This window comes from Pholis gunnellus, assembly GCF_910591455.1.
Source record: "Pholis gunnellus genome assembly, chromosome: 22".
NCBI lineage: Eukaryota > Metazoa > Chordata > Actinopteri > Perciformes > Pholidae > Pholis > Pholis gunnellus.
Genome location: NC_136549.1, coordinates 16,966,861 through 16,992,830, shown reverse-complemented (window position 1 = coordinate 16,992,830; position 25,970 = coordinate 16,966,861). Strand labels below are relative to the sequence as shown.

At 42.0% G+C, this 25,970-nt stretch overlaps 1 protein-coding gene across 1 annotated transcript in view; it reads right to left on the bottom strand.

Annotated features, from left to right (window-relative positions):
* The window catches only part of trhde.1 (thyrotropin releasing hormone degrading enzyme, tandem duplicate 1), a gene marked incomplete at both ends in the record, with an annotated part of 105,570 nt that overhangs the window by 19,932 nt on the left and 59,668 nt on the right, over positions 1-25,970 (bottom strand). The window contains 5 exons of the mRNA XM_079183592.1: positions 3,172-3,350; positions 3,445-3,510; positions 7,505-7,570; positions 7,785-7,922; positions 17,620-17,733. Of these exons, the coding sequence (XP_079039718.1) occupies positions 3,172-3,350; positions 3,445-3,510; positions 7,505-7,570; positions 7,785-7,922; positions 17,620-17,733 (563 nt within the window). The remainder of the gene's footprint in view (positions 1-3,171; positions 3,351-3,444; positions 3,511-7,504; positions 7,571-7,784; positions 7,923-17,619; positions 17,734-25,970) is intronic.

Here is a 25,970-nt window from a genome sequence, read left to right as displayed (position 1 = left end):
TTTAGTAATAAAATGTATAAATCAGAATGATGTATGAACAGCGTTGGAGTGTTCTCAGTTACCTTTGTTCCCATCAGACGTATGAGAGACAATTTAAAAAGAAGCACATTCGACCCCCCGACCTCGAGTCTCTGCAGACACGGAAAGTAATATTTGCAGACGACCAACAAGAGAAAATGAAGTCGCTTCAGCCTCGACTCAATAAGAAGAGTTCGTCCGCTCCTTCACTTAATCTGACACCTTTGTATTTACTGAGTTTTTCCATTTCTGAAGAAATTAAAGTCATATTTGTCTTATTATTGTATCTCGTCGCGCTGCTTTTTCCTTCTTATTCTGCTTTTGAGTCTTTCCGTCCAGCTTTGTGTCTGCTTTAAAGAGCTAAAGCAGACATAAATACACTTACACCTGCGTTTCTGCAGCCTCATGAATAATGCATGCGTCTCTTTTTAAAGCTCATTAAATCAAACACAAAGCCGCTCCTCGTCCTCCGATCACAGCTCTGTCTACCTGTCTGGTGACGCGGCTTCTTTCCTCTTTAGCCACGATCCCGGAGACGAGTCGTGACGCGTTTACTTCCTGCTCGATACACGTTCGGTATCATTAGCTCGACCTCGTCGCTCGCTGTCCTCTGGTTTCTCCTCGTCACTGTTCTTTTTTCTGTCAGCTCGGTTCTTTTAAAAGCATTTATTTGCCTCGCTGCGTCGCTTTCTTTGATGCTGAGAACTTAAAAAAAGACGTCGTCTCCCTGAACCCACCGGGGAACTAAAAGAGGAGCAGAATGTTAAATGTTTGACATAAAATAAAATAAATGTCTCCTCAAAAAATCTAAGTGAGAGAAAGTTGGAAAAATAAAGATTTTTATTAAATTTCTTTACGGGACAGATCGGTCGGTTGTCAGGCAAATAGTGAGGCGATGAACTGTCAGTTATTAGTTTGTTAAGCTTTATGTATTCAGGAAGTGAACACGACTTAACACACGAGTCAAACTAACTTTCATCAAGGAGACAGCGGTTCAGTCCCAGTGAAGTCAAACTGAAGTACTTTAGTTCCCTAACTTTAAACGGGTTCAGTAATCCTGAGAAACTAACAAGAGTACACTAGAATAAAAAATGATCCAACGTAGAAACCCAGACCAGAGTTCTCAACTCTTTAGTAGCTCACAGCGTTAGCGTCGGCACCACTGACGGTCCCTCCAGGCCTCCCTCCAAAGACCAACAGAGCTACTGTGAGGACTCACATCTGCTAAGAAGGCAGCGTGTGGACGGCTGCTGTGACGAGCAGTGAGGCAGACGGGTAACGTGTCTGGAAGCGCTAATCACAGTCCTGTTACAGCCACAGACTCTCAGTCACAGCATTTAATTCATTGGTTTTAAGGCTTAAAAATGTCCCCAAAACACACTCAAACAAACAAACAAGCAAAAGCAGGGGGCCTAACATTGATCCTTGTGTGAAACCAAACACTTGTGGATTTAAAACCATCGACAATCTGACCTGAACCAGCTGTGCGCTGAACCATCAACCCCTGAAAAGCAGCTTATTCAGCAAAACACTGACTGACCGGGTCGTCGGCTTTCCAGTGATCTTTAAATGTCTTCCTGTTTATTTCAGTACATTTCCAAGTATTCTCTTTTTCCCTGCATGTAAATAAATAAATCAGGAGTTTAAGTCAATAGCGTGCAACACTCTGGGACGCCGAGTCGATCCGCTGACAGTCGGGCTAAAAGCACAACAACAGTTTCTCTTTACAAGCGCCGGCGAGCGCCCCGGGACCACCGAGCGCGTCTGAACGCAGCCCCGTGAGACTCAACAAGCTGCGAAGAAAAAGAGTTCAGCTCCACCTACGACAAACAGCTTCAGTTAATCAGCTGACGAGACCTCGGGAGCGACTCTGAGCCGAGGAGCTCAGGTGAAAACACAAGAAAAAAAAAGAGTGCGGATGAAAGAAGGACGAAAAACACACGAGGAAGGAAACAAAAAAGGAAACTTTTGGTGAGTGAGTAGGTCAGAGATGTCAGATATGGTACAAAAACATGACGTAAAGAAAAGAAAATTGAACAACAGGTAAATAAAAAGAAAGGAAAGGAGCTGATGAAGTATTGATGGAGGAGAAAGTGGGTCGATGAAACAGCGAAAAGAATAATCTCCAGAGGTTGTGATGGGATGTGAATAAAACATCACATGAATTAAATATAAATGAAATATAAATGATGTAAAGGTGCTAAAGAATGTGAAGAAAAAAACTAGAAAAGTGCATTTTAAGGAGAAATTGCATGACAAAGTTATTGAGGTGTGAAGCAGAGTTTCAGGAGGATCTCTTCACGGCGGTGAAGCGACATAAAGAACAGACGTGTGGGACGACTGCAGCTGTTTAAATGCCAGCCAGCGTTTCCTGGAGACCAAAAGTTCTAGAACAATTATTTTTAGGCCGAACAAGAAGTGGGGTTAGAAAAGTAAAGGTCATCCCGAGGGGAGGCAGCAAAACGTAGATCGGGTCAGGGTTTGGTGATTGTTTCTATTTTCTAATCTTCCAATCGTATGATAGTCTTTACGTCACAGCACGACAGTGAAAACTGTTCAAACTGCCAGCGATGCAAATTTGCAACAGTTTCAGTACTTTTTCAATAAAAGGTTGAAATAAATTTGACATGCAGAGGACCAACTACCAGAACCCTGTTGGTCCAGAGCAGCGTCTGGTAGTCTGTATAGTTAGCTATTCTATTAAGCTTCCTCTGGTAAACAGGTACAGTGTTTATGTCTAGGGGCTCTTATTGTGAAAGGTAAGAACAGAAGGAGTGGATCTGGTCTCCGCGGTATTAATGTTTGCCTTCTTGTACAATAAAGCGTACGTTTTGAGTTTTGTTCTACATGATATTTTACAAAAAGTTACTCCAATTTCCTCTCCTTACATGCATTTCAAAATAAACTTCTGTCTTCACAGGAAACTCAGTTATGTTTAGGCAACAAAACCACTTGGTTAAGTTTATGAAAAGATGTTTTTTTGGGCTAAAATAACTACGGTAATGAATCAACATTGACTTTTCGTCTCACACGGGGATCGAACAGCGGTTTGGTTTGATGCTTTTATTCACCGTTTATAGGTCGGTGTATTATAATAACTTGTTTGCGTCAACATTTACAGCGTAAAACAGATTTTAAACTTGAAACTCTGACCTGTTGTTGCTCCTGTGTTCCTGCCCGTACAGGAAGTGCTCCTGGCTGATGGTGATGTAATGAGTGGGGAGCTGCTCTGATTGGTTCTTGCTGATGGTGACGACGGGGTAGCCCATCTGCAGAGTCCACCTGTCCATCATCTGCCCGATGTCGATGTCCCGCCCCTCTGAACGCATGGCCTGGAGAAAACCAACCAAAACGTGATTCATCCATCACCGTTAACCTGGTCACAGGGTAAGTAAGTCACTTAATGAGAGTAAACACGAGTTCCACCTGAGACAGTTTGCTCCACAGGTCGTCTCTGGCTGCGTTGCTGTACATGTGACTCAGCAGGTAATCCTAAAAAACAAAAAACAGAACAGATTAGAGTTTGAACACAGTGTGTGACAGGAAGTGACATCGTTTGGTAGCTAAGTCGGTATTTACAAAAAAATAGTTTTTATGCATCAAATACCTGAATAAGCTGCTGTAATTTTACTTTATTTTCTTTACTCGTTTTGCTATTGTGTGCTATTTTGCACCGGTTTCAGTATTATATCTTTACACTTAATTGTTATTATATATATATATATTGTTTTTTTCTATTCTTTTATTGTATTTGTTGATCAAATTTTCTTCGGGATAAATAAAGTTCTATTTGATCTTAAATGACACAATCTACATTTTGAGGGAAACCAAAGTGTTTTAAATTTGTCTTCTCTACAATGTCAATATATATTTATATCTGAACATAGCAGTCAAATGTTTATGTTTACTTTAGTTCGGCTTTGTTCTCCTTGTTTTTAGCTACTATGTGTCTATTTCTGTGTGTGAACACTGAGTGTTTTCATGCAACACTTCTGGTTGCAAAAAGCCAAGATGGCGACGGCCAAAATGCCGAAATTCAAGGCTTCAAATACATTTCTGATCGTGACGCTAATACTTTTGTACTTTTACTAAAGTACATATTTGATATGCAGGACTTTTGCTTGTAACAGAGTATTTCTACCCTGTTGTATTGCTACTTTTACGAGTAAAAGTAAGACGTACTTACAACCCCGTCTGCAGTGCTTTGGAACCAAATGCTGACGTCTAAATATAAATGTTACGTAACACCTGCTTGTGTAAGTGACATGTCTCCACTTCCTCGGTGAATTTGTTGATTTTACGAGCCAACGTTGTGACTGAACACTAAACAAGAAACATTTCAAAGCGTCTAAATGTGTTTACCGTTTGAATATTGTGAATTTAAGCCTCCGTGACGTGACACGCCAGCCGCGCTGAGTGAGACTAAAGGGCTTTGGGCTGACTTCAAACTTCAAACTGGTACTTTTCTCGGTTAATGAACAAGGTGAAGCCTCAAACAGCCCCCGGAGAGAGTCTTAGTGGGGCAGCAGCTTCGTTTTTCAACCTGTAAATCGTCAGTGACGGTCGTGTCTGATTTCATCCCCCGTCCTGAAAAGTCTGTCTCACCGCAGAAGATCGAGGTTGTAAAAGCTTTGGGAGGGCTGGTGGAAGGGTATGGGGTTTATGAAACGACTAGAAAAGGCAGGAAAGTAGAAGATAACACGGAACAGCTACAGAGAGAGAGAGAGCTCTAATCTCACACAAGATTCCTCACAGTCAGGCGTCTCGGTGCTTATGGAGGTTAATACGGCAAGAAGAGGCTCTTTATCGCGAGATGACACACTCTCACCTTTAGTACAGATGACATGAGCAGACACACACACACACACACACACACACTCAGAAGTGTGACTCTGACTCCAATACAAACACAGGTTTAGCTGCACGATGACAAAGTGTTTAAGGAAGAGATGCGTTTGGATGAACAGGACAATCAATGAAAGATAATTGTTTAGCTGAGAATTAATTTGAAAGATTTTGGAGCTTTTTGTGTTGCTGCTCAAGAAAGATTATTCGTTTACATACAAGAATAATAAAGCAATGTTGATTATTTTCTTAATTGTCTTTTTTCTCGATGAGGAACCGAACCGATAATCAGGACTAGGATGGATATAATCCTAAGTTATAATAATGTCATTAATAAATATGTCACCATTAGTTTTTCTACACTTCTGAGGACGACCTGAACCTCGACCTCCTTTCTACATCATTACATCCGGATTCCTCAGCAGAGTGTTTCGTGTGTGAGTCAGAGTTTCATGGAGTTTTGTTTTGGCTAAATTATTTTATCAGTATTATAGTTTAAGAAAATTATAACTTGAATGAATCAGAATGAGACAGAATGAGTTACAGTTTGATTTCATAGACCTGTAAAACACACACACACACACACACACACACACACACACACACACACACACACACACACACACACACACACACACACACACACACACACACACACACACACACACACACACACACTATTCTCTAGATCTGCTGCTGGATCAGCAATGTTTTTATATAGAATCTGGTTCTCAGTATGTTCCAGGTCACCGGCAGTTTCTGCTGAAATCAGGCCATAGTGTGTGTGTGTGTGTGTGTGTGTGTGTGCAGGGGATATGCATATTTTCATGCCTCTATTCAGATAAAAAGCTATATTTAACCCACTTTCACCTTACATCATATGACATCATCCTCACGTTCAGAGCCAACTGATTTCCTCCAATTTTGTGGATTAAATGTGACCCATCAGAGAGCCGGTTGGCAGCTCCGTGAGGCTGAACGATAAATAATGCAGTACACTTCTCTTCGTCTCCTCTTCTGTATCTTTTAGCGGTTCGACTCAGTGAGACAAAATCCTCCAAACCTCCAGAGTAAAACGGACTCATCGATATGAAGCTCCGATTTGCCGCTTGCTTCTCTCTCTGCTTCATGTTTCATCACTTTGTACAACAGCCGAACTTCCTTTCTCCATCACGGATCAATGTTCTGAATTCTGCTTTGAGCTTGTCCCTAAGTAGACGGATATGGAGCTAAAACTAAAAAAAAAGAAGATAATTCCAAGGAACTTCTGGTAGTTCATGAAATGTTCTGCTGACACTCTGCAAACATCCCTAAACCTCTAAAAGCCAGCGGCTTCAGGAGGCGTTGGGATTTATGAAGCAGGACTTTGGAGGTTTGAGGAAAAGGGAGTTCGGGAAGTTTTATTAGACTTGATTCAATGAAATGTAGTTATCTGTGCGGGTCAAATTGATAACTATAAACAGATGTTTTTCTTTAGTTCTCATGCAGATGACCAGCTAACTGACATGAGTATATTTATTACATGAATACAAAGTTATGACACTGACAGCTTTGCTGTATACTGGCCTCAACTCTTCTTCTTTTCCCCTCACTTAGGGTGAGGCTTTGCTGTTCTTTTGTTTTTCTTTGTCTCTGCAGCTCAGGACGGTTGAGTTTTATTTTGGGGGCATCACATAACGAGACATTAATAAATCCACCTGACAAGGCGACTTCAACCACAGGGGGTTTCAGTTGTCATTGAAAGAAAATGACACCAACTGCATGTAGCAACCAGCAGCAGCAGCAGACGGGTTACCGCGAGGCAAAGCATCATGGGAGTAAAGTAATAAAACAAAACAACAAATTTAATTTAACGTTAGACTAGCGTTGTCTGAAAATGTTTTCCAATATGTTGTCGGGTATGAAAAGACCCAAAATGATTACTGTAAGACAACAGCTTATTTTTTTATTTTTATTATAAGCAAATTACTTAAAAAGCATTTGTATAGAAATGATTCTGTCCAAAGCTTATTGATCCATACAAGCGGCTGATCAATGAACATATATATTGTTAATATACATGTTGTACAAACGTGCACTTGCGGATATTGTAGAGTCTCTTCATGTTTAAAATTTGTCTGATTTTAGGCCAACAATAGTCTAAAAATGACGCACCAGATTTATACTCCGGTCTCCTCAAGCTTTGAGCAGCATTTAAACAGCTGAATGTATTAAATATGATCATAAAGTGTAAACTTAATTGGTGTCTCATGGTAGGGGTTACTTGGGCTGTTGGCTTTGGAATAATATTTTGAATATCAGTAGTCCTGGATCCCCAAAACAATCTGTCCTTTGAGTGTCGTAACTGTCGCCCCTGTACAGCTTGAATTCAGGTCACTCATAGTGTGTTGTTGTATTGTTTTACAGCAGAAAGAAAATAGCAAAACTCAAAGCCAAATCCATTTATACACTGTCCATCTGCATACTCAGTGTGCTCCAAACAGTCGGGGTTTAGCCAAAATATGTCTGCACACACACACAGAGAGAAAACCCACACAGCTTCTGTCTGAATCCAGGTGAAAAACCATTTTGGCTCTCCCTGTTGTCCTAGATAAAAAACCTCTGTTTGCACAGCTGAACCTGCAGGATGACATGAACTTACATTGAGTCCTTTCTGGAACAGCGTCTGTCCCATCACGTTAGCCAGCATCCGGATCAACGCCGCCCCCTAAAGGCAGCGCAGAGAAACACCTTTTTCAAACCCAATAACAAGTGAAAGCATGCTCTCAATTGTTAACGTGACATTAATCAATTAATTTCATTGGAACTGTGCTCACAAGCCATAGACGCTATCCAACTAATCATAAAGCTATCCCTGTGTCACAACATTTCATTCAGATTATTTAATTCATGAGGGCCGATGAATCTTTGCGGCGACTCACTTTTTTGTAGGCGATCCAGTCAAAGACTCGGTCGATGTCCGTCGCCTGTTCCACTTCCTGGGAGATCGGGTGGGAGGTACTAAGCCCATCCAATAGCATCACCTCATGGAGGACATCGGTCAGGAAGCGCTGCTTCTCCTGAAAACACACATATTTGCCTTTGTCACTTAAGGAGACCTTGTATTGACACTCATATTCTCTGGAGACTGGTCACAACCTTTAACCCCTACGTGTCCAACCAACCTTTAATCTTGAACCGTATTCTAAACCAAAACCATAAAACCACATTTTACCTCTAAAAATAGTAGAGTTGATCACATACCAGATGCTGGTCCCCATAAGGTAGTGACTCACCTACCATCTGGAGACAAGCATCTGGTAGTTGAGTCACCAACATTGTGGTGGACTAACCAACATTGTGGGGACTCACCTACCAGATGCCTATCCCAATACGGTAAGTGAGTCCCCATAATGTTGGTGTGTCAACAGGTAATAATCCCCACAATGTTGTCAACTCACCAACCAAATGTTAGACCTTATATGATCGGTAAGTCCGTACAATGTTGGTGACTGCCCCACTAGAGGCCTGTCCCCATATGGTAAGTGGGTCCCCACAATGTTGGTGTGTGAACGGGTAATAGTCCCCACAATGTTGGCAACTCACCAACCAAATGTTTGTCCTTACATAATAGGTAAGTCCCTGCAATGTTGGTGACTCACCAACCAAATGTTTGTCCTCATATGGTAGGTGAGTCCCCACAACGTTGGTGTGTGAACGGGTAACAGTCCCCAGAATGTTCTTAATACTATCCGGTGATTTGTGGAATCTTGATTTTCTTCCAGTTTATAATAAAAAGACACCCTAATCCCAAAAGAAGGGACCCAGATCTGTCCACTTATTGGCCATGAGTCCCCCCAATGTTGGTGTGTGATCCCCAAAATGTGATTAACCTCTTCACAGTGATTTCTTTTAATTTGGGGTTTGCTTTGTTTTTTCCAGCTCAGCTCTCGACTCTCGGCAAAACAAAGTTGGTCAACAAAGAGTGATTTAGTGGAACAGTTAGTTGTGTAATTAATATGGATCATTTTAATATATTTTAATCTTTGTTTATATTGTTTTCATTTATTGTTTCCACTATTCATCCCCTTGTTACCACTAATTCTTTCCTCTCCTTATTTCCTTCCCTTGTTTTTTTATTGTGTATTTTCCTTTCCTTCCTTTGTTTTCCTCTCTTCTTTCATCTTGTCATTTAATCTACGTTTCCTCACATTTTTTTATCCTCCCTTCGTTAGATGTCCTCTACTTCTTTCCTCCACTCCATTCATTCCTTCAGGTTTCTCTTCGTTTCCTCCCATTACTCCTTTTCCTGTTTCATCTCTTCTCCTCCTCCTCCTCCTCTGCTTTCAGGGTTTTAATAGACATCTGCAAACATGTAGAGCTGGAACGAGCTCTGTCTAAATTACCCCTGGGATCAGGCTAAATCCGGAGTAGTGCGGCTCTGTCTAATTCATGGATTACAGTGTTTACTATGGAGATTTGGTTTTAATGAACCTCCATCTTGTTAAGCAATGGAATTGTTGGCTTACGAAGTTTTAATCATTAATGAACTGGATGAACAGGAACTTCTAAATTAACAGTATCTGCTGGGATGTGGCTAATTCTTGGTCCAATGTGGCTCTGTGTAATTCATGGATTAAAGTTGTTAATAAAGTAGAATTGTTGTTAACAAATCTACCTTGAGTTAAACAAAAGTTTCTTGAGAGATTAATTATTTTTTAATGAACATTAGAATCACCGAAGAGATTTAGAGTCTGCAGTGTCCGCTGGGATCAGGCTAATTTTTGGCAGATGTGGCTCTGTCTATTTATTACTTGCATGAAATATTCATCTTGCAAAACAATATATTCTCAATTAGTTTGAACGTAAGAATATAATCAGAAAGTGTTGAGAGGTCGTTCTAACTCTGTGATTCAGACACTTATGTTTCCTTTGTCCCTGAAGCTTAATGGTAATGTACCCATCTAATAACTGGTGTAAGACTGACGGGACGGAGGTTCAGTCTCAAAGACTGCAGAGTAGCAGCCATCTAAAGTTGCTGGAGGGTCCCTCCTTTGCACTTGGTTGACATGTGAGCCCCCTTGATGACAGTGAACGCACCGCCGCCTTGTAATACTTGGTTTATGTTTGCCGCAGTGACGCCGGCATGCGGGCAAGAAATCAAGCGGATTTGGTCGTGCAACTCGGACATTTTTGTAACTATAGGCTCTCGCTGTGCACGCTCAGGGCTTTTCAGCCACAAATAATCACTGATAAAAGCACTATTAACTTGTCTGAAGACAAACTGGAGGTCTTAAAAATCTACACTTGAATAAATATTTTGCAGCCAAATCAAACTGGTAACAGGATATTCAACCTTACTTTCATTATACTTCGTGTAAAGAAAGAAGTCAAGTATTAAACGGTTTGTGTAGGAGCGGTAAAGTATGTCCATGAATATGAGCTTACAGAATCAATTCCTCCCTGGTTGGTTTGTGGCGTTTTGCAGATAACTTCTTGCTTCTTCACAGTATTCTTTTTTTATTTATGCAAATTTAACTTGTAAGCTTTTTGTAAAACACTGATACAGATTGTTATTTTTATGCGTTAGCTAACATTAAATATATTATTCAAATTCATTCAGCTAAAAGAAACACGTCTCTAGTTAGTGATTATATTTTATATTCTATTACATGAGAGATGCATTATCCAACAGAACTGCAGCACAACTGAAAGCAATACGAAGGGAACTGAATGATGAACAGTAAGACATAATTGTGTGAGATTTTATCCGCTGTTAACAAGGAATATCATTAATGTTGAAATAGAGCAGCTGACACACCAGTACAGTAACATGTCTTTTACACAAGGAAAGAAACTTGATGTATTTCATTTAATGCTGACTTTACATGTCGGCTCAAATAAGAAAAACATTGTCGTAAACCACAAAGTTTATAAAATTTTGATAAAAAAAAACAACTGCCTATATTTGCAGGTAAGACCTACTTTATATTGTTCCCCAGCTTTCATTTTTGTGCTGTAATTACAGCTAATAACACAATACACACTGATTTTTTTGAAGCATGCAACAAAATTGGTGTAATTTGTCGACAGTAGCTCAATCAGAACCAGACACATTAGAGACGTGTCTGGCAATAATAACAAGATTACAGTTAATTTTAGCGACTACAATTTGTGGTGCAGGTTGTTTTTACGTCACAACAATCTGATCTGCAAAGCAGGAACTCTTCTTGTAGTTATAGGAGTGAGTTTAAAACCCGTTTCTGGATATTGAGCAGCTCTGTTTGCTGTTTGTTTGGGATGCAAAACTGACCCACGAGTTCTGTCATGAAGTTATTACGTTATCAGAAGTACAGAGATTGATTGTGAAGAACAAAGGAGAGCCGAGTGGAAAGTGAGCAAAACGTCCAACAATCTACACACGTTTATGTTGTTTCATTCTGTTTTTACAAAATAAACTTCTTTTAGAAAAAGATTCCTCGGTGGAGTCTTCTTTCTCTAACAAATCAGCTCTCAGTGAGTTTGTCCTGGTCTGCTCTCTTTTCAAATCGCTGTGAGCTGCTTGAAAAGGCGACTGACACACATTCTCACCTCTCTTCAGGTCTTCAGCCTGAGCAGGAGGTGGAGAGGTGAAAATGTGTTCGAGTGGCCATTCAGCTGCTTTAACACCACTTTAACACAAACCACAATCTTTCCCTGAAAGTATTTCACGATCTTTTCCTAAACCTAACTCGGTAGTTTTGTTGCGCAAAAGTTGTTTCCTGTAAAGTCGGAGCTATATTTTGAAAAGACTGAATGCCTGTAATAAGCGGGAAATTGACAAATGTTGCTGGACTTTTGTAGGACGACGCACAATAAAGTAACTTTTGGTAAGATATCATTCGAACCGTAGTGTGAGGATACGTTGTTAGCGGGGCTACCTGTTAACTGAGGGTTGCTGGAGGTAACAGAAAGTATCTCGGGTTATTTGGGTGTAACTGTAGGCAGCAGTAGCTGCTGGATAAAAGCTGAAAAGTGGATTCCAGCTGGCTGGCAGCTACAGAGCCTCCAGCTGAGAGCAGCACTTCTGAGTGTCTGAGACCGAACCAAACGATGTGTCAGACAAACGGTTCTGAAATAATCTTTTTCTTGGCTGACGGGAGTGAATCTGACTAATTCCTGATCCCTCCTCAAAGGATTGGACTAATTCCTGGAGTAAAGACGGACCACTGCTTTAATTTCGGAGCCAACAGACGCACACCGGCGGAGGTAAACAGGCTGCATCATGGGACTCCGCCGCAAATTACACAATCGGTTAATTAGCTAAATGGCACATTTGGACGAAACCAACTCGGTGAGAAAGAAAAATCGGACTAAATGAGACATCAGCTCTAATTAACAGAGACTTAAAGTCACCTGGAGAGAGAGAGGGAGGGGGGTCCATCTGCTCCATGTGGCCATTATGAACCAGATGGACCCACATGTGGAGGACGGCTAATGGGCCAACAGTCGGTGTAAACACTTCCACACAGATGGAAGGACGGGGCTGCGTTCAGGAGCAGCTGCTGAACTTTTTAAACGTCTGCTCGTCCTCTGTCCTCCTTCACTTCCACCCCATCCCTCCTCTCCTCCTGTTGTTGTTCTTCCTCCTCTCCTCCTCCTCCTCTTTTATTTCAGTGTCATATTTCATACTGAATACTGGTTTCATGGGCTGGCAGGTTGTGGCACAGTTCAGGGTCAACAGCGCTTTATTAAAGCGAGAGCCGTCGTCGTAGCGATACTGATGATTCAGGCTGTGTTACCACATAACATGACACAGCAGATATTTATCACTCCTTTATGAATGTGTAATACTGTTTACATCCAAGCAACTTTCTCTGTAATATCTTTGTTTCAGGAGAAACGTGAGGACGACGTTTGAGGTTTAATTTTCCTTTTTCTTCTGTTTAGAGTTTGGTGTGTAAGACCTTTTAAAAAGTGAGTTAGAACATTTTGGTTTTATTTATTCTCATATAGATTTTAGCAACCCCCCTCAGGCATTCTTCTCTTCGTTCACCTATTTTATTGTTAATCAATCCTGCAACGAATAACTTTATTTACCGAAATCCTTCTAATGTTGCCTCCCTCTCCCCTCAGAGAGCTGCTTTCATTCTGAAATGCTCCACCAGAACGTCCCGGTTCTGCTGTTCACCTGAAGTGAAATGATGTCGTAACTATGCACCATTTCCTCTAAAATCTAATCTGAAATTAGACAAATTGTCTCGTGAATGTGACTTGAAGTGAGCTCATGAATGAGATGAATGAGTGAATGTGCTGATGCTGCAAATCACTGAAGACTGAAGATATTAAAGAGAACGTTCTTGTTATTGTCAACAACTCAGGAAAACAAGAAAGCAAGCGACACATTCACAACTATATACTTGTATTGTTTAAAGCAGTTGGTCACTGTAGTTTTTAATCAAACTAAACATGTTGGGGACTATTTTCAGCGGCGGATGAATCCACATTTGGTGCAGCAGACACACACTCACTCATTGACTATAAGACCATTAAAGAATATCCTCAGATTCACCCTTTAATGACGATATTGAATTGTTATGTAATTTACTGGATTAGGCCAAAAGAACAGCTCATCCTGTCTGGATATTCCCATAAGCGGCTCTCAGAATACGTACTGTGTCGTAATATGTGTGGGGTTTGTTCCTCTAAATGAGGTAAACCAGCGTAGATCTACTAACACCTAACCCCGGGATGAAACCAGCCATGAACGAGGGAGGAGGACTTTAAAAAGCCTCTTTTCTCATTGGATACGTGTCAATGTGTAAGAGCAGAAGAACGAGGAGCAGAAGATGAACATCGATTGCTCTCTGCTCTCCTTAAAACATGAATATTTCATATTTTAGATCCCGAAGTCGAAGTCGATTAGTTTCACATCGGTTATCTGTTGGTGGACATTTACCTCTGAACCGCTGTCGCTCTGTTTGTTTGTGATCATCAGAGACGATGTGTTCGGTGTTTGATGGGCAGCGGCTGGAAAAGTAACTCAAAATGTGAAGGCGAGAAACTAGAAGCTTCATGATGATCTCTATGAGCTCATGATTGACCCTCTTCACCTGTAGAGTCTCTGAACGTCTGTAATGAACTAAACGTCTCTTCAAAGATGATTTTATACATGTTATATATGTTTTAGAGGATCATTAGTTTAATCAATCCAGTATCTATCAGTTCTAAATGAAAAGACATCATTTGTGATATTTGGCTGTTTCACGTAGAAATAATGAGTGAATGAATCACGCTGATAGTTCCTCTCACTGCATTGTGTTTGTGTTGAGGTACAGACTGCTCCACTGTGTCCATATTAAACACTCAGTACAGAAACACACATTGTACTCTTTGGTAATTCAAATAAAGCTAATTAAATATTGGACCACGGCCGAAAAAAAAATCTAATTTTCATAATTTGTTCTGCGCGTTATCACTTTAGCGTTTCACAGTTTAATTCAAAAGGCGAACATGTGTTCACGCTGCTTTAATGACTCGACCGAACAGATGCAAACACAAACCCAATGTTTGTTGTGAACAGAATTACGTAGACGAAACAGTCACCATGTGGTCCGTTACTGACTTATTGCAGAGGCTATTATGCTGAAGTGGTTGTAATCCCAGTGAGGAACTCCAGAGAATAAATAAGTACATTAGGTGGAACCCTGGAGAGGCTCAGTGGCATGGTTTCATACCTGCCTGGTGTGTTTGTTATGTTCAGACTGGTGTTAAAGCTGAACTTAGTATTTATGTCGTATGAGGTCTAGTTGCAGCCTCGGCTGCTCCAATCCAATTATTTTTTAACAAGCTCTTTGTTGCCATCAGATACAATAAACAGACCCATCAGGCCCGATAAAGACTTCCTTTCACCTTTGATTTCCGCTCGATGGCTCCACACATAGAGCTGATTGTGCAGTTTGACAGGTTGAATTTTGGTGCAAACCAAAAAATAAAGAAAGTTAAAAAGGTGTGAAAGTGACCCAGCGAAAGGAAAAACAAGCTGCTGGGTTACAAGGTTCTGCAAAAGGCTCCGCATGCAGATCAGGGTGTCGGCATCACGTCAGAGACAAAGGACACTGAAGCACAGAGTCCACAGATTCCAACAACGTATGAATCATATTCCTGGTTTGTATTATCACTAAGAAATGAATAAAAACATCGAGCAAAGATAATGTGTGGTGAGCGTAAAGCTTCACACACGGTCGGGGTTCTAACACATCATTGACATTTTTAAAGGGACAGGTTTTTAGTGTTGTAACACATGGTTATGGTTGTGAAACGATTGTAATTAACATTGTGAAACGTGATAAAGGTGAGACGGTAGACGTACACAAACGAGGTTAACGTTGTAAAAACGGTCGGGGGTAACGTTGTGAAACATGGCAGTTAGGTTAATAAAGGAACAAAACCACTTAGTTAGGGTTAGAAATCCATCATGGTTCCTCTTAAAACAGTTACGTTTGTAACGTAGCGTAAGCTACATACGTAGCGTCGTGTGAGATTGCTACATCACAATGAAATGACTCAACTTGATGCTTCACACGGGACACGAACCCCGGTCCCCTGGGTCAGAGTCCTGTGTTTGTTTGAGAAACATGTACTAATATTTAGTGTGATTTTCTGGTCGATAGAAGCTCCAGGGTTCAGGTTTACGTCCCTAAACTGCACAAACTCTCTCTGTACTGATGTAATAACACAGTTATTGGAGGGTTCAGGGCCGCTTCCCCGTCGACACGCCTCTGAATTTGCGTGTTAGACACCAATTAGCTTTCAAAGTTGTGACAATCTGGTGCCAAAGTTTGCGTGGATAGAAGTCAGTATCTAAAGTCATCGAGAGGACATAAACATAACAGCGGAGGGATCTTTAAGTGATGATATAACTCTCCCTGATTGGCTGAATACAGACAAACACACGGCGTATTACTTCCTCGTCACGTCTTCGTTTGTGTTTGGTTCCTCTCCCTGCAGCGCTGTCTGACTCTCTGCTGATTGGAAACTGCTTTTAAAATAAAAACAAACCTGTATTATAAATAAATTGCTTTATCAGGAACAAACCGCTTTATCATCGTTGTGCCGGTTATTGGAGGAACACTTTGTTTCTATTAAAGTGTCCGGCCGTGCAGAACTGCAGTAACCAGGATTTAAAAATGTCACGTCGCTCAGAGGCAGCCTGTGTGTGCGTGCGGGAGATAAGGTGTTTCTGCTGGAACACATTTCTACATCGGAAGTAAATAACGACGAACGTCGGCGGAGACAAAGCAGGAAGAAGTGTGCGTGTGCTGTAATTTAAAGTTCTGCACGGTTTCTCTGAGAAGTTCTCATTGAATTTGTCTGTCGGGGAGGAACCGGAGGTCTGCGACTCTCTGAGCACATTTGAATTTTTATTTTCTAATTTCATTGTGAGTTGAGCCGACTCACTCTGCAACAATCCGTCAGCGAAAACCTGAAGCAGAATAAAACGAAGTCGGATTTCATCTGCTGAACATTATCTGCAGGAAGAAGACGTTGAGAGGAGGAGGAACCGCGTATCGATCCGTACGAGTGGAAGAAGGAGGACGAGTTCAGGAGGAGTCAGGACTTCCTCCTACGCAGAAGACACTTTTAACTTTCTCCTGATAAACACGTTTCATACGTTACGTAAAGTTTATACAACAAAGAGAAACAAGATGCTACAGACAGCTGAGAGGAAGGACAACTACTCAAACTATTGAATTTTGTATGCTGCTGTATCTTTAATGTTCCTCATCATAGGAACACTGGAGTCTCCTGTAATCCTGCAGGTCATCAGCTTGTGTTAGTGTCCAATGATAAATAATACAATAACCACGACACGCAGCTGCAGTTGTTTTGGATAAATAGTGAAATAGTAGAAATAATAATGGCTGTTAGTGGCACATACAACGCAATCCAAAGCGATGTGAGTGGAGATTCTTACCAACATGTACCTTTGAATGTGTAGACTTCTCTTCTTAAAGGATAAGTCTATAGATGTTTATGTATCTATTACTGTCAACAAAGCTCACGTAAAACACCAAAACCAGCAGTCTATGGAAATTACTGAGACTTTAAAAAAACTAAATCATATATTTTTGTGTTGAAAGATTTACTTCTTCACGAGGAGCCAATGAGCTCGGGGCTGAGAGCCACAGACAGGAAGTAAGAAAGCTTTGAGAGGCGGATTAACACATCGTTGGCTGGTGTCTGAGCAGTAAGAAGAATACAGAATAACACATTAGTTAAAAACGGTCAGAAAAACTTCTGCTGTGGTTTCTAACAATGCAGAGCTGCTGAACGGGGTTTTGTTTAACTCAACGCGTCCACAGAAAAGTGCCCCAGTTACTGTGGATAATCCTCAGACCTTCCATTTCAAGATGTCTTTGCTAAAACGTTCACCGATGAAAAGAGTCCACAGAGATCCTCCACACTGAACTGTCTCTTATCATTGTTGGGACTGTTTTCTACCCGTGTTGTGTTTGGTGTCTGGAGACGTTTACGTGGTTTAATCCAAAATAAAATAGATTCACATCTGACTGACTGGAGCCTCGAGCTGAACTTCTAACGCTCCGAAAAGCTTCCAGAAGGAAAACGAATTCAATCTCATGAGCGAAGCGACGCAGGTTCAGTGAATCAACATGCTGAGCTGAAAGCTTGTCTTGAATAAAAGATCGGACACAAATGAATTAAAGGAATATAAAATAGAACCTAATAAAGAAATGAATGCCGTATTATAAGTGAAGGAAACTTTGTTTTACTCACCATGTTCCACTTTGGGAAGAGGAAGTCGGTGCCGACGTACTCAAAGAAATGAGCAAAACCTTCCTTCAACCAGACGTCCTCCCACCAGACCGGAGTCACCAGATCCCCGAACCACTGACGGACACAAAGCACAAAGGATTTCATCTGGTTTATATGTGAAATATAATTCATTTATCAGAAACAATTCATATTCTGGTCGTGTGTGTTTCAGGAAGCAAATGTCCAAAGAACAGCACACTGGTTCACACTCAAGGAGACATTTTCATCTTCAACATATGTTAGAGGAGCTGAACCAGGCTTTGTTTACTGTGTAGAGTTATATTCTCTGTGAAACGCTCACGGTGGCACAAGAGGAGAAGTCACCGGATCACCGATGTCCATACGGCTCATCCTCTGGGGAACATGAACGTCTGGACCTCATTTCAAGGCAATCCATCCGACAGTTGTTAAAGTATTTCACAACAAGCAACGATGTCAGCTTCATTGTTGTGCCGGAGACGGGGGACAACTAAAGTCCGGAGGACTCATCCTCTGGGGAACATGCATAAAGGTTCAGCTGTTGTTTGTGAACCAAAGTGGTGGATCAACAGACCGGCTGCTAAGCACGGCAAACATTCACAATGCCACAGCCAAGGAGGACCGTCTCGGTCTCCACCTGATGGATCCGAACCACCAGAGGGGCCGACACGATGGAGCAGGTCTCGTTCATCAGCAGCACCGGAGGGGAAACCGGCGACATCGCTCCAAAGTTTGACAAAAGCCAGCCGCCGGGCTTGGCGCTCAGCCCGACGAGGACTCCTGCATCATTTCTCAGGGCGCCTTTAGAACCTCGTCAGGGCGAAGCAAACGGTGAAGCTTAATAAAAGCGGCGCACGTAGAAAAAAAATAGACTGAACTGTGCTGATAGCGGAACGTACGGACCGCGAGAGTAATGCCTGTGGACCGGGGCTGTTTCCTGGCAACGCGGGCCTGAATGGAAACGGTGTAACATTTGGGAACAAAATGCGCGTCGCTGCCAGCTCTGTTTCTGAGTCTGAATGTTGCCTTCAAAGCTTCGGCTGCAGAGCGGATGGCAGACGATGTTAAAAAAAAAAAGAGAGAAAAGTTTACTTCTAAATTCACTTTAAACGCGTCATTAAAGCAGCAAAGAGACACGCTGCAGTTTTATACCTCGGCACAGAGAGAGTGTGTGTGTGTGTGTGTGTGTGTGTGTGTGTGTGTGTGTGTGTGTGTGTTGCTCTGCATATTTGGCAGTGTTCAGTGTTCCTGCAGTAAATTGTCCTTCAACTGATCAAAGTCTATGTAAAGTAGAGAGCGAGGCTGTGCATGTGTGTGTGTGTGTTTAAGTCCTATTTGCATCACTTTACACTGCAGTAGAAACAAGTCAGGTTTAATCACGTCGCCCAGAGTCACAACACCCTCTCCTCTCACACCGACGGCAACACCGGCTCGTGTACGGTGAGACTGGAACAGACCATCAGAACCGGATGAACGTCTGTAAACAAATACATCTCCACCTGTATGGACACACCGTGTGCAGCTGAAGCAGAAGAGTCCACACACGCATACTAACTTCCTCCGCTCTCTCTGGCAAGGTCGACCGTGTCTGGGCAGGGATTCAAACCGACCACCCTGTGGGAGCTGGCAGGCTGTTCGGCGGCAGAGCTCCGGTCCCACCGAGGTTCACGGGGAAACTAAACACCAACAGATGAGGCTGCTGCACTGGCTGCTGAGTGACGAGCGTCTGTCTGCAGAGCTCCAGTCACACAGTACTCCACTCAAGTACAACGCCGAGGTACTTGTACTTAACTGGAGTATTTACAAATATTGTACTTTTTACTAAACTGCATTCATTTGTCAGTTTAAGGGATTTTGATTATGATAAATAATAATATAATATTATTGGTTAAGTTTCTCAGCAGTAATTCAAATTAGCTCCACATTTACCAGCTGCAGCAGTGAAGTGATGAACACATTAAAGGGACAGTTCAACAATCTGAAACACACAAGTCCTGCACTTCAAATGTTATTAAAGGTACAAAAGTATTAGCATCAAAACACACTTAAAGTACCAAAAGTAAAAGTACTTGTTATGCAGAATGGCCCACTTCTCAATGATTTATTTTATATTACTAGATTATAATCATTGATGCATTATGGGACAGTTCAGCCCAAAATCAACCTGTAGAGCTATTTATCGTTCTGTCTTCTCTCACATTTAATGAGACTATATTAAATATATCAAATATCGACATTTAATGAGACTAGACGGCACAGAATACATCTGAAAACGTCAACAGCTCAGCCGAGGAGGACGTCAGAATGTCAAAACAAGATATGCATCGAGATACTCCAGTAATATAATATCTATCATTCTGCATTTACTTCTGGTACTTCTGGTGTGTTTTGATGAACGTACTTTTCGTAGCATATTGAAAGCAGGATTTGTATCTTATCCTCTGAACTCAAACCGGCTGCGTGAGATCTTTGCTGCAGACATGAGCTCTATGAATGAAGTCATGAACCCTTAAAACCAGGCGGACGTGTTCAATCTGCCGGGAACACAGAGGATCAAATGAGTATTAGGGAGATTTTTCTGTTTAATTATTAACTTCTGATCAAACCAGCGGTGGAGTCTTCATCTCTTTGGTTTCTGTCCTCCATCAGCCAAACCGCTGCTGAGCTCCTCTTTCATCAAACATGACAGTTTAACATTTTGTTCTCCTGCTTTGAAGGGATTCCATCCTTCATCCAGCGGGCCGCCGGCGTTAGAAGTGAGCCGGTGGCTTCTCACGCTGGTTCAGTGTGTTCAACAGTAACCATCATGAGCTTCACACCGGAGCGCCTTTAACTCTCTCAGTGAAACACAACTAATCCTCTTTAGATGTTGCTTCTTCTGCAATGATCACAAACGACTGCTTCTGTAGTTTCTTTGTTTCCATTAGCTGTTCTGTCGTTTCAGCCTCATTAGAACATGAAGAACGAGCCTCCAGCGGGCCGGGGGAAGCTGACTCTGGTTGCTATAGTTCCGCTGTTGCCGTAGTTACACGCATGCATGGGAGGGGGGAGGCGGGGGGGGGGGGGGGGGGGGGGGGGGGGGGGGGGGACTGAAGGACGGGGGAAGCCAAAAAAAAAAAACCCGGAGAGGATGCAAAGCTGAAGCCGAAAAGACTGCTGAGGCGGAGGATTGAGGGAGAAATGATGAGTCAGCAAACAGAGAGGCGGAGGGAGGTCTCTGGATGAGATTTATGAAAAGACAAGAAAACACCAGAGACACTCGGATGAATGCTGAACAGGAGCACAGACATCACCTCCAACACCACCAACACCACCAACACCACCAACACCACCAACACCACCAACACCACCAACACCACCAACACCACGTTACGATGAACTAATTCTGGTTTTAAACACGTGTGTTCAAATGAACCTCTCTTTGTTTAGTTTAGTGAAACCGTCTCTTTAGCCCAAAGGAAACTCTCTCAATGGAGCTTTTTCTGCCTCGTTTATCTCACAGATTTGGTTTTACAGCAGATGTATTGATGGTTCAGTAGCTGTCCGCGGCACCAAACGACAAATTGTTCATCGTACTTCAACCGTTGCTGGAGGTTTGACCCTCTTTTCTGCGTCGGATGGCAGCCAAGCAAAGTTAGTGATGGCGGCTCAGAAAGTGGAACAATGAGCAGCTGAAGAGTGGAAAAAAGAAATAGCAGAAAAGCTAAACCAGGAGGACGCAAACAGGACGTCAGTGGGACGTTAATGTCTGCTGGAGGATCAATAGACCGGTGACGGTGACGTTAGCAGTAATATTTAACGCTGTTTCCAGCCTTTGAAACTCAAAACAAAACTCTTTTACTCTTATTATCTTTGGCTGATACTCGAGGCGTCTTCTCTAGCGGAACATTGGGAGTAAAACCTACGCAGGAAAGTCTCAGTATATTTAGTATTTCTCTGGTGCCTGCACACCTTTAACATCCTCCACCAATTAGAGGAGGGGAGGTCTGCCAGTAACCCTCAGAATAGTTTAGTTGATAATACCAGAAAATGTCATTTTCAGAAAATACATTGCAGATGCTGGCATGCTTAAACAATAATAGTTTTAAACTAATTATGCACTGAATTAAAACAAAAGACAAGTCTTTTCTATCCTTCACCTCTCTCTCTCTAGAACAAAGCAGATCTGTGCCTTTGATCATCCTCCTCTTCCTCTCCTCCCTCCGTCTGACCGTGATAAATATTCATCCCTCTCTTCAGCAGAGGGACTGAATCTGATTTGGATGGAGCTCCTCACAGCTCCGTGACAGCCAAACACAACATGAGGCCTGGTTGTCATTTGGCACAAACACTGTTTACATCAACACATCTGTGAAATTAGACAGAGTTCCTCGGCGTCTTCCGCCCCGACTGGCTGAATCTGAAATGAACAGTTGCTGCAAACTCTCAAACCTCCTGCTTAATTAACGTGCGTGACTGGCAGGTTGGGGATTTAACGGTGGCCGCCGACCAAATGTTGATACGTTTCAGCTGTTGATTTGGATAAAAGCCTTTGATGCAGAGTCATTCCATAGACCAGGATTTATCAGGACTCTACGGACCAGTCTGTAGAGCTCCGGACCGGGTCAGTGTTTGGAAACGTGACTTTTTGAGCCAATTGGACCAATTATCTTGAACCAGCCCTGGTCAAGTTGGACCAGACCCAAGTACCTTACAGCATCTGTACTACTTGGATCTGGTATAAGACCCTGTCTAAAGAGTTCTAGACCAGTTGGATCCAGGCTGAGAGACTACCTGCACTAGTTGGACTTATAAGGATAAGAACACGTTCACATCTGGATGAGGTCTGGACCAGCAGGACCTTTCTGCAGAGTTCTGTACCAGTTCAACCTTGCCTCGTTGCATCTGGACCAGTGGGACAGGACCCTTTTTAAAGAGTTCTAGACCAGTTGGAGGCAGGATAAGAGCCTTGTTGCTGAGTTCTAAACCAGTTCAGTCAAAGATAATGAGTTTTGCTGTTGTTGGAGGTTGTTGAACCTGGACTAAGAGCCTCGCTGTGGTCTTCTGTCTGGGCCGAGAGGCTTGTTGAAGAGTTATAGACCAGCTGTACTCAGGCTAATAGACTCGTTTTAGAGATTCAGACCTGTTAAAGGCAGGGTAAGAGCCTAGCTGCAACGTTCTGGACAAGCTGAACCTGGGCTGAGAGCCCGGCTACAGAGTTCTGGACTCTTTGGACGCGGGCTGAGCATCTCAGTGGACCTGGTGGGGGAAAAGTTTCCTGCAGAGCTGATTCTAGGACAGCACAGATGGGACTCTCTGGAGCTTCAGATTGAAGTGTAGTCATGATTTGATCAGGCTTTCACTGCACAGAAGATTCCAGAATGAAGCATTCATTTAGACGATCCTCTAAGATATTATTCTAAAGTATCACTGACTGAAAATGCTGCTGAAAGTGCAAATTAGTTTGAAAAGTCTGCTCTCGTGGTGCGTTCACATGCGAGCAAGAAGCTCGGACATCTGTCGGTGAATCAGAGGAAGAGACGAGACAGAAAGACACGTTGTTGCAGAGAGACGGTTTGTGTGTTCAGCTCGGTTACTCTGATCGTTTCTCTTACTCTTGTTTTTCCTGAGAGTTCTGCCGCAATCTCATTATTCCCCGTGTGTGTGCGTGTGAAGTCTAAATTGCTTTATAAAGCCGTCTGGCAAAACCAATCCGTCACAACCAAGAAACCTTTGATTTACAACAACAGACCTACACAGCTCAGTGTGTGTGTGTGTGTGTGTGTTTCAGTGCGATTCGTTGATGCCAACAAATCAGAGCGAAACAATTCAGCCTAACGAGAGACAGACAGCGAGAACAACAAGATGTGACACTGAATGCTAAATACTTTGCTCTGCGTACTGTACTGAACTGCACATGACACCTCCAAATGAGCCACAACTTTACATTATGAAGACTATCTAACATGAACATGTACACTACATGAATAAATCAGGGTCCATCTTAAATAAAATATGAACAAAGGCCATTGGGTTGAATCATATTTCTATTATTTAACGCATGAAGCTGCTTTTATTCTTAATGGTTCTTATTGTCAAAAGACCAAAAACCGACAATCAATCTATTTCTGTGGCTCTCAGCCCAAAAAACTTTGGTTCCTACTGAATCATACATTGTTAAATACATCTCACAAATACATAGTATATATTTTTAGGAAAAACAAATGGTTACTATATATTAAAAAAAAAGAAACGGGAGAGTGTCGGGGTCTATTTTGGTGCTCTAGAGAGTACTACAGTGTGTGTGTTCACATAAAGAAACATTTATGTGTTTTGAATAAAGCTCTATGGTTCAGAGGAAGAAGAGCTTTACACATTATACGTGTTAGCAGATGCAGTCACTGTTTCATTGTTGTCAAGGGAATAATTGAAAGTGTTGAATATAGAGATCTGATTGACATATTTCAACCCATCGCCTGTGTATGTTGCCATTTAGATCTCCTTTTAAATACCTAGATTTGTACCAGTGCAGAAAATAGAATTTCTATCTTAATGAAGTTAATGTTAAAGCTGCATTCTCTCTAATGTCCACCAGGGGGCGACTCCTCTAGCTAGCTCCGGCACATTCACATTTAGGCGTTAACTGAACTGTTGATTCATTTGCACTGTTTACCTGGTTAATAAATAAATAATAAATAAAAACTCTGCTCCGCCTCGGTCACAAACTGTAGACAAACATATTGTTTCAGTGCATTTTATTTGGCTTCAGCCTCACGTTTATGAAGCGTATGAAGCGTAAGACGTGAGAGACGTCACAGCAGTCGTCTCTGCACACGAGATCTGAACTCCACTGACTGCTGCTTCAGTTTCATTTACCAAATGTTTGTGTTTATCTTTGGTATTGAATTCAACACATCACAACACATAATTATTTACATTAGATATGATATAGTATAAGTGAAGCATCACTGCCATTGTACTTCATTATAACAGTTTAGTACAAGGTGTGTGTGTGTGTGTGTGTGTGTGTGTGTCGACCTACTGTGTAGTGGCTTCAGGAGTGTGTTGATCCTCACTAATAAGCCTCTCACACACACACACACACACACACACACACACACACACACACACTCAGGGTGTTAGATGTTTGTTTACGGTCTGTTAATTAGCCTCGGACATGAGCAGGAGGCAGCGCAGCACACACACGCACACACACACACACACACACACAGACACACAGACACACACACACACACACACGCACACAGACACACACACACACACACACACACACACACAGCTAAATATAACCGTATTCCTGTCACACGTTGGTATTGATTACACCCTCCTGTCCTTCAGTACTGAAGCAGTTTGTGTTCAGCTTCATAAAGAATCTGAAGAAAATATTTTCCTTCGAGAGTCTCTTTAGATTTCAAAAGAAAAAACAGTTCCACACATGTAACTTTAAATAATATACACACATATGACCCAATAATACATGGAGGTTATTTTAGTTTGAAGTCGCAGCGATCAGATGTCTGCAGACTGAAGCTTTTATTATTACACTGAAGGCATCAGTTCAGATCTAATGAACATAATAACTGTGATGTGCAGTGAGCTGTGTGGACGTTTCTGACGTCTCAACAGATTCTACTGTCGAGTCTGGTCACGTGTAAAAGAACGTTAACGTTTTAACAAAGCTCATTTATGTTGATGGAGAAGGAAAGCTGAGCATCAGAGTGAGACAAATATCAAATAAAACAAAGAGAGAGAGAGAGAGAGAGAGAGAGAGAGAGAGAGAGAGAGAGAGAGAGAGAGAGAGAGAGAGAGAGAGAGAGAGAGCGAGTGAGGTGATTTATGGCTCCTTATATTCTAATGAACTCTATGCAAACATGGTCTGCAGTAATAAATTATCCACTTTGAACCCAAACACTGCAGGGAACAATAGACGGCTTCAACGCACATATACACCACTGTGAGTAAGTGTGTTTATCCTTGTACTTGTGTCCTTGTGAGGACAAAGTGGAACACTTTAAATTGTGTGAAGCATTGAAACCTTTTTCCATAAAAATTAGCAAACGAGAAACCCGCTAAAAATAGGCGACAGACTCCTTTCACACGGTTAGAAGACGAGTAGTTTGTTTTTCTGGCGTTCAATGACGTCCTCTAGTCTCAAGTCTTCTTCAATACAGCATGATGTTCATTTAGTCAATGATGGTCCATTTAGAGTCAAACAGACCATAAAGCAGGGGATGCTTTAGGGGCGGGGCTACACCGTGATTGACAGGTCTTTCACAGTCTGTTTTCCCTTCATGAAAGTTGAGGGTTTACTTAGCTCCACCCTCTCAAAAAAA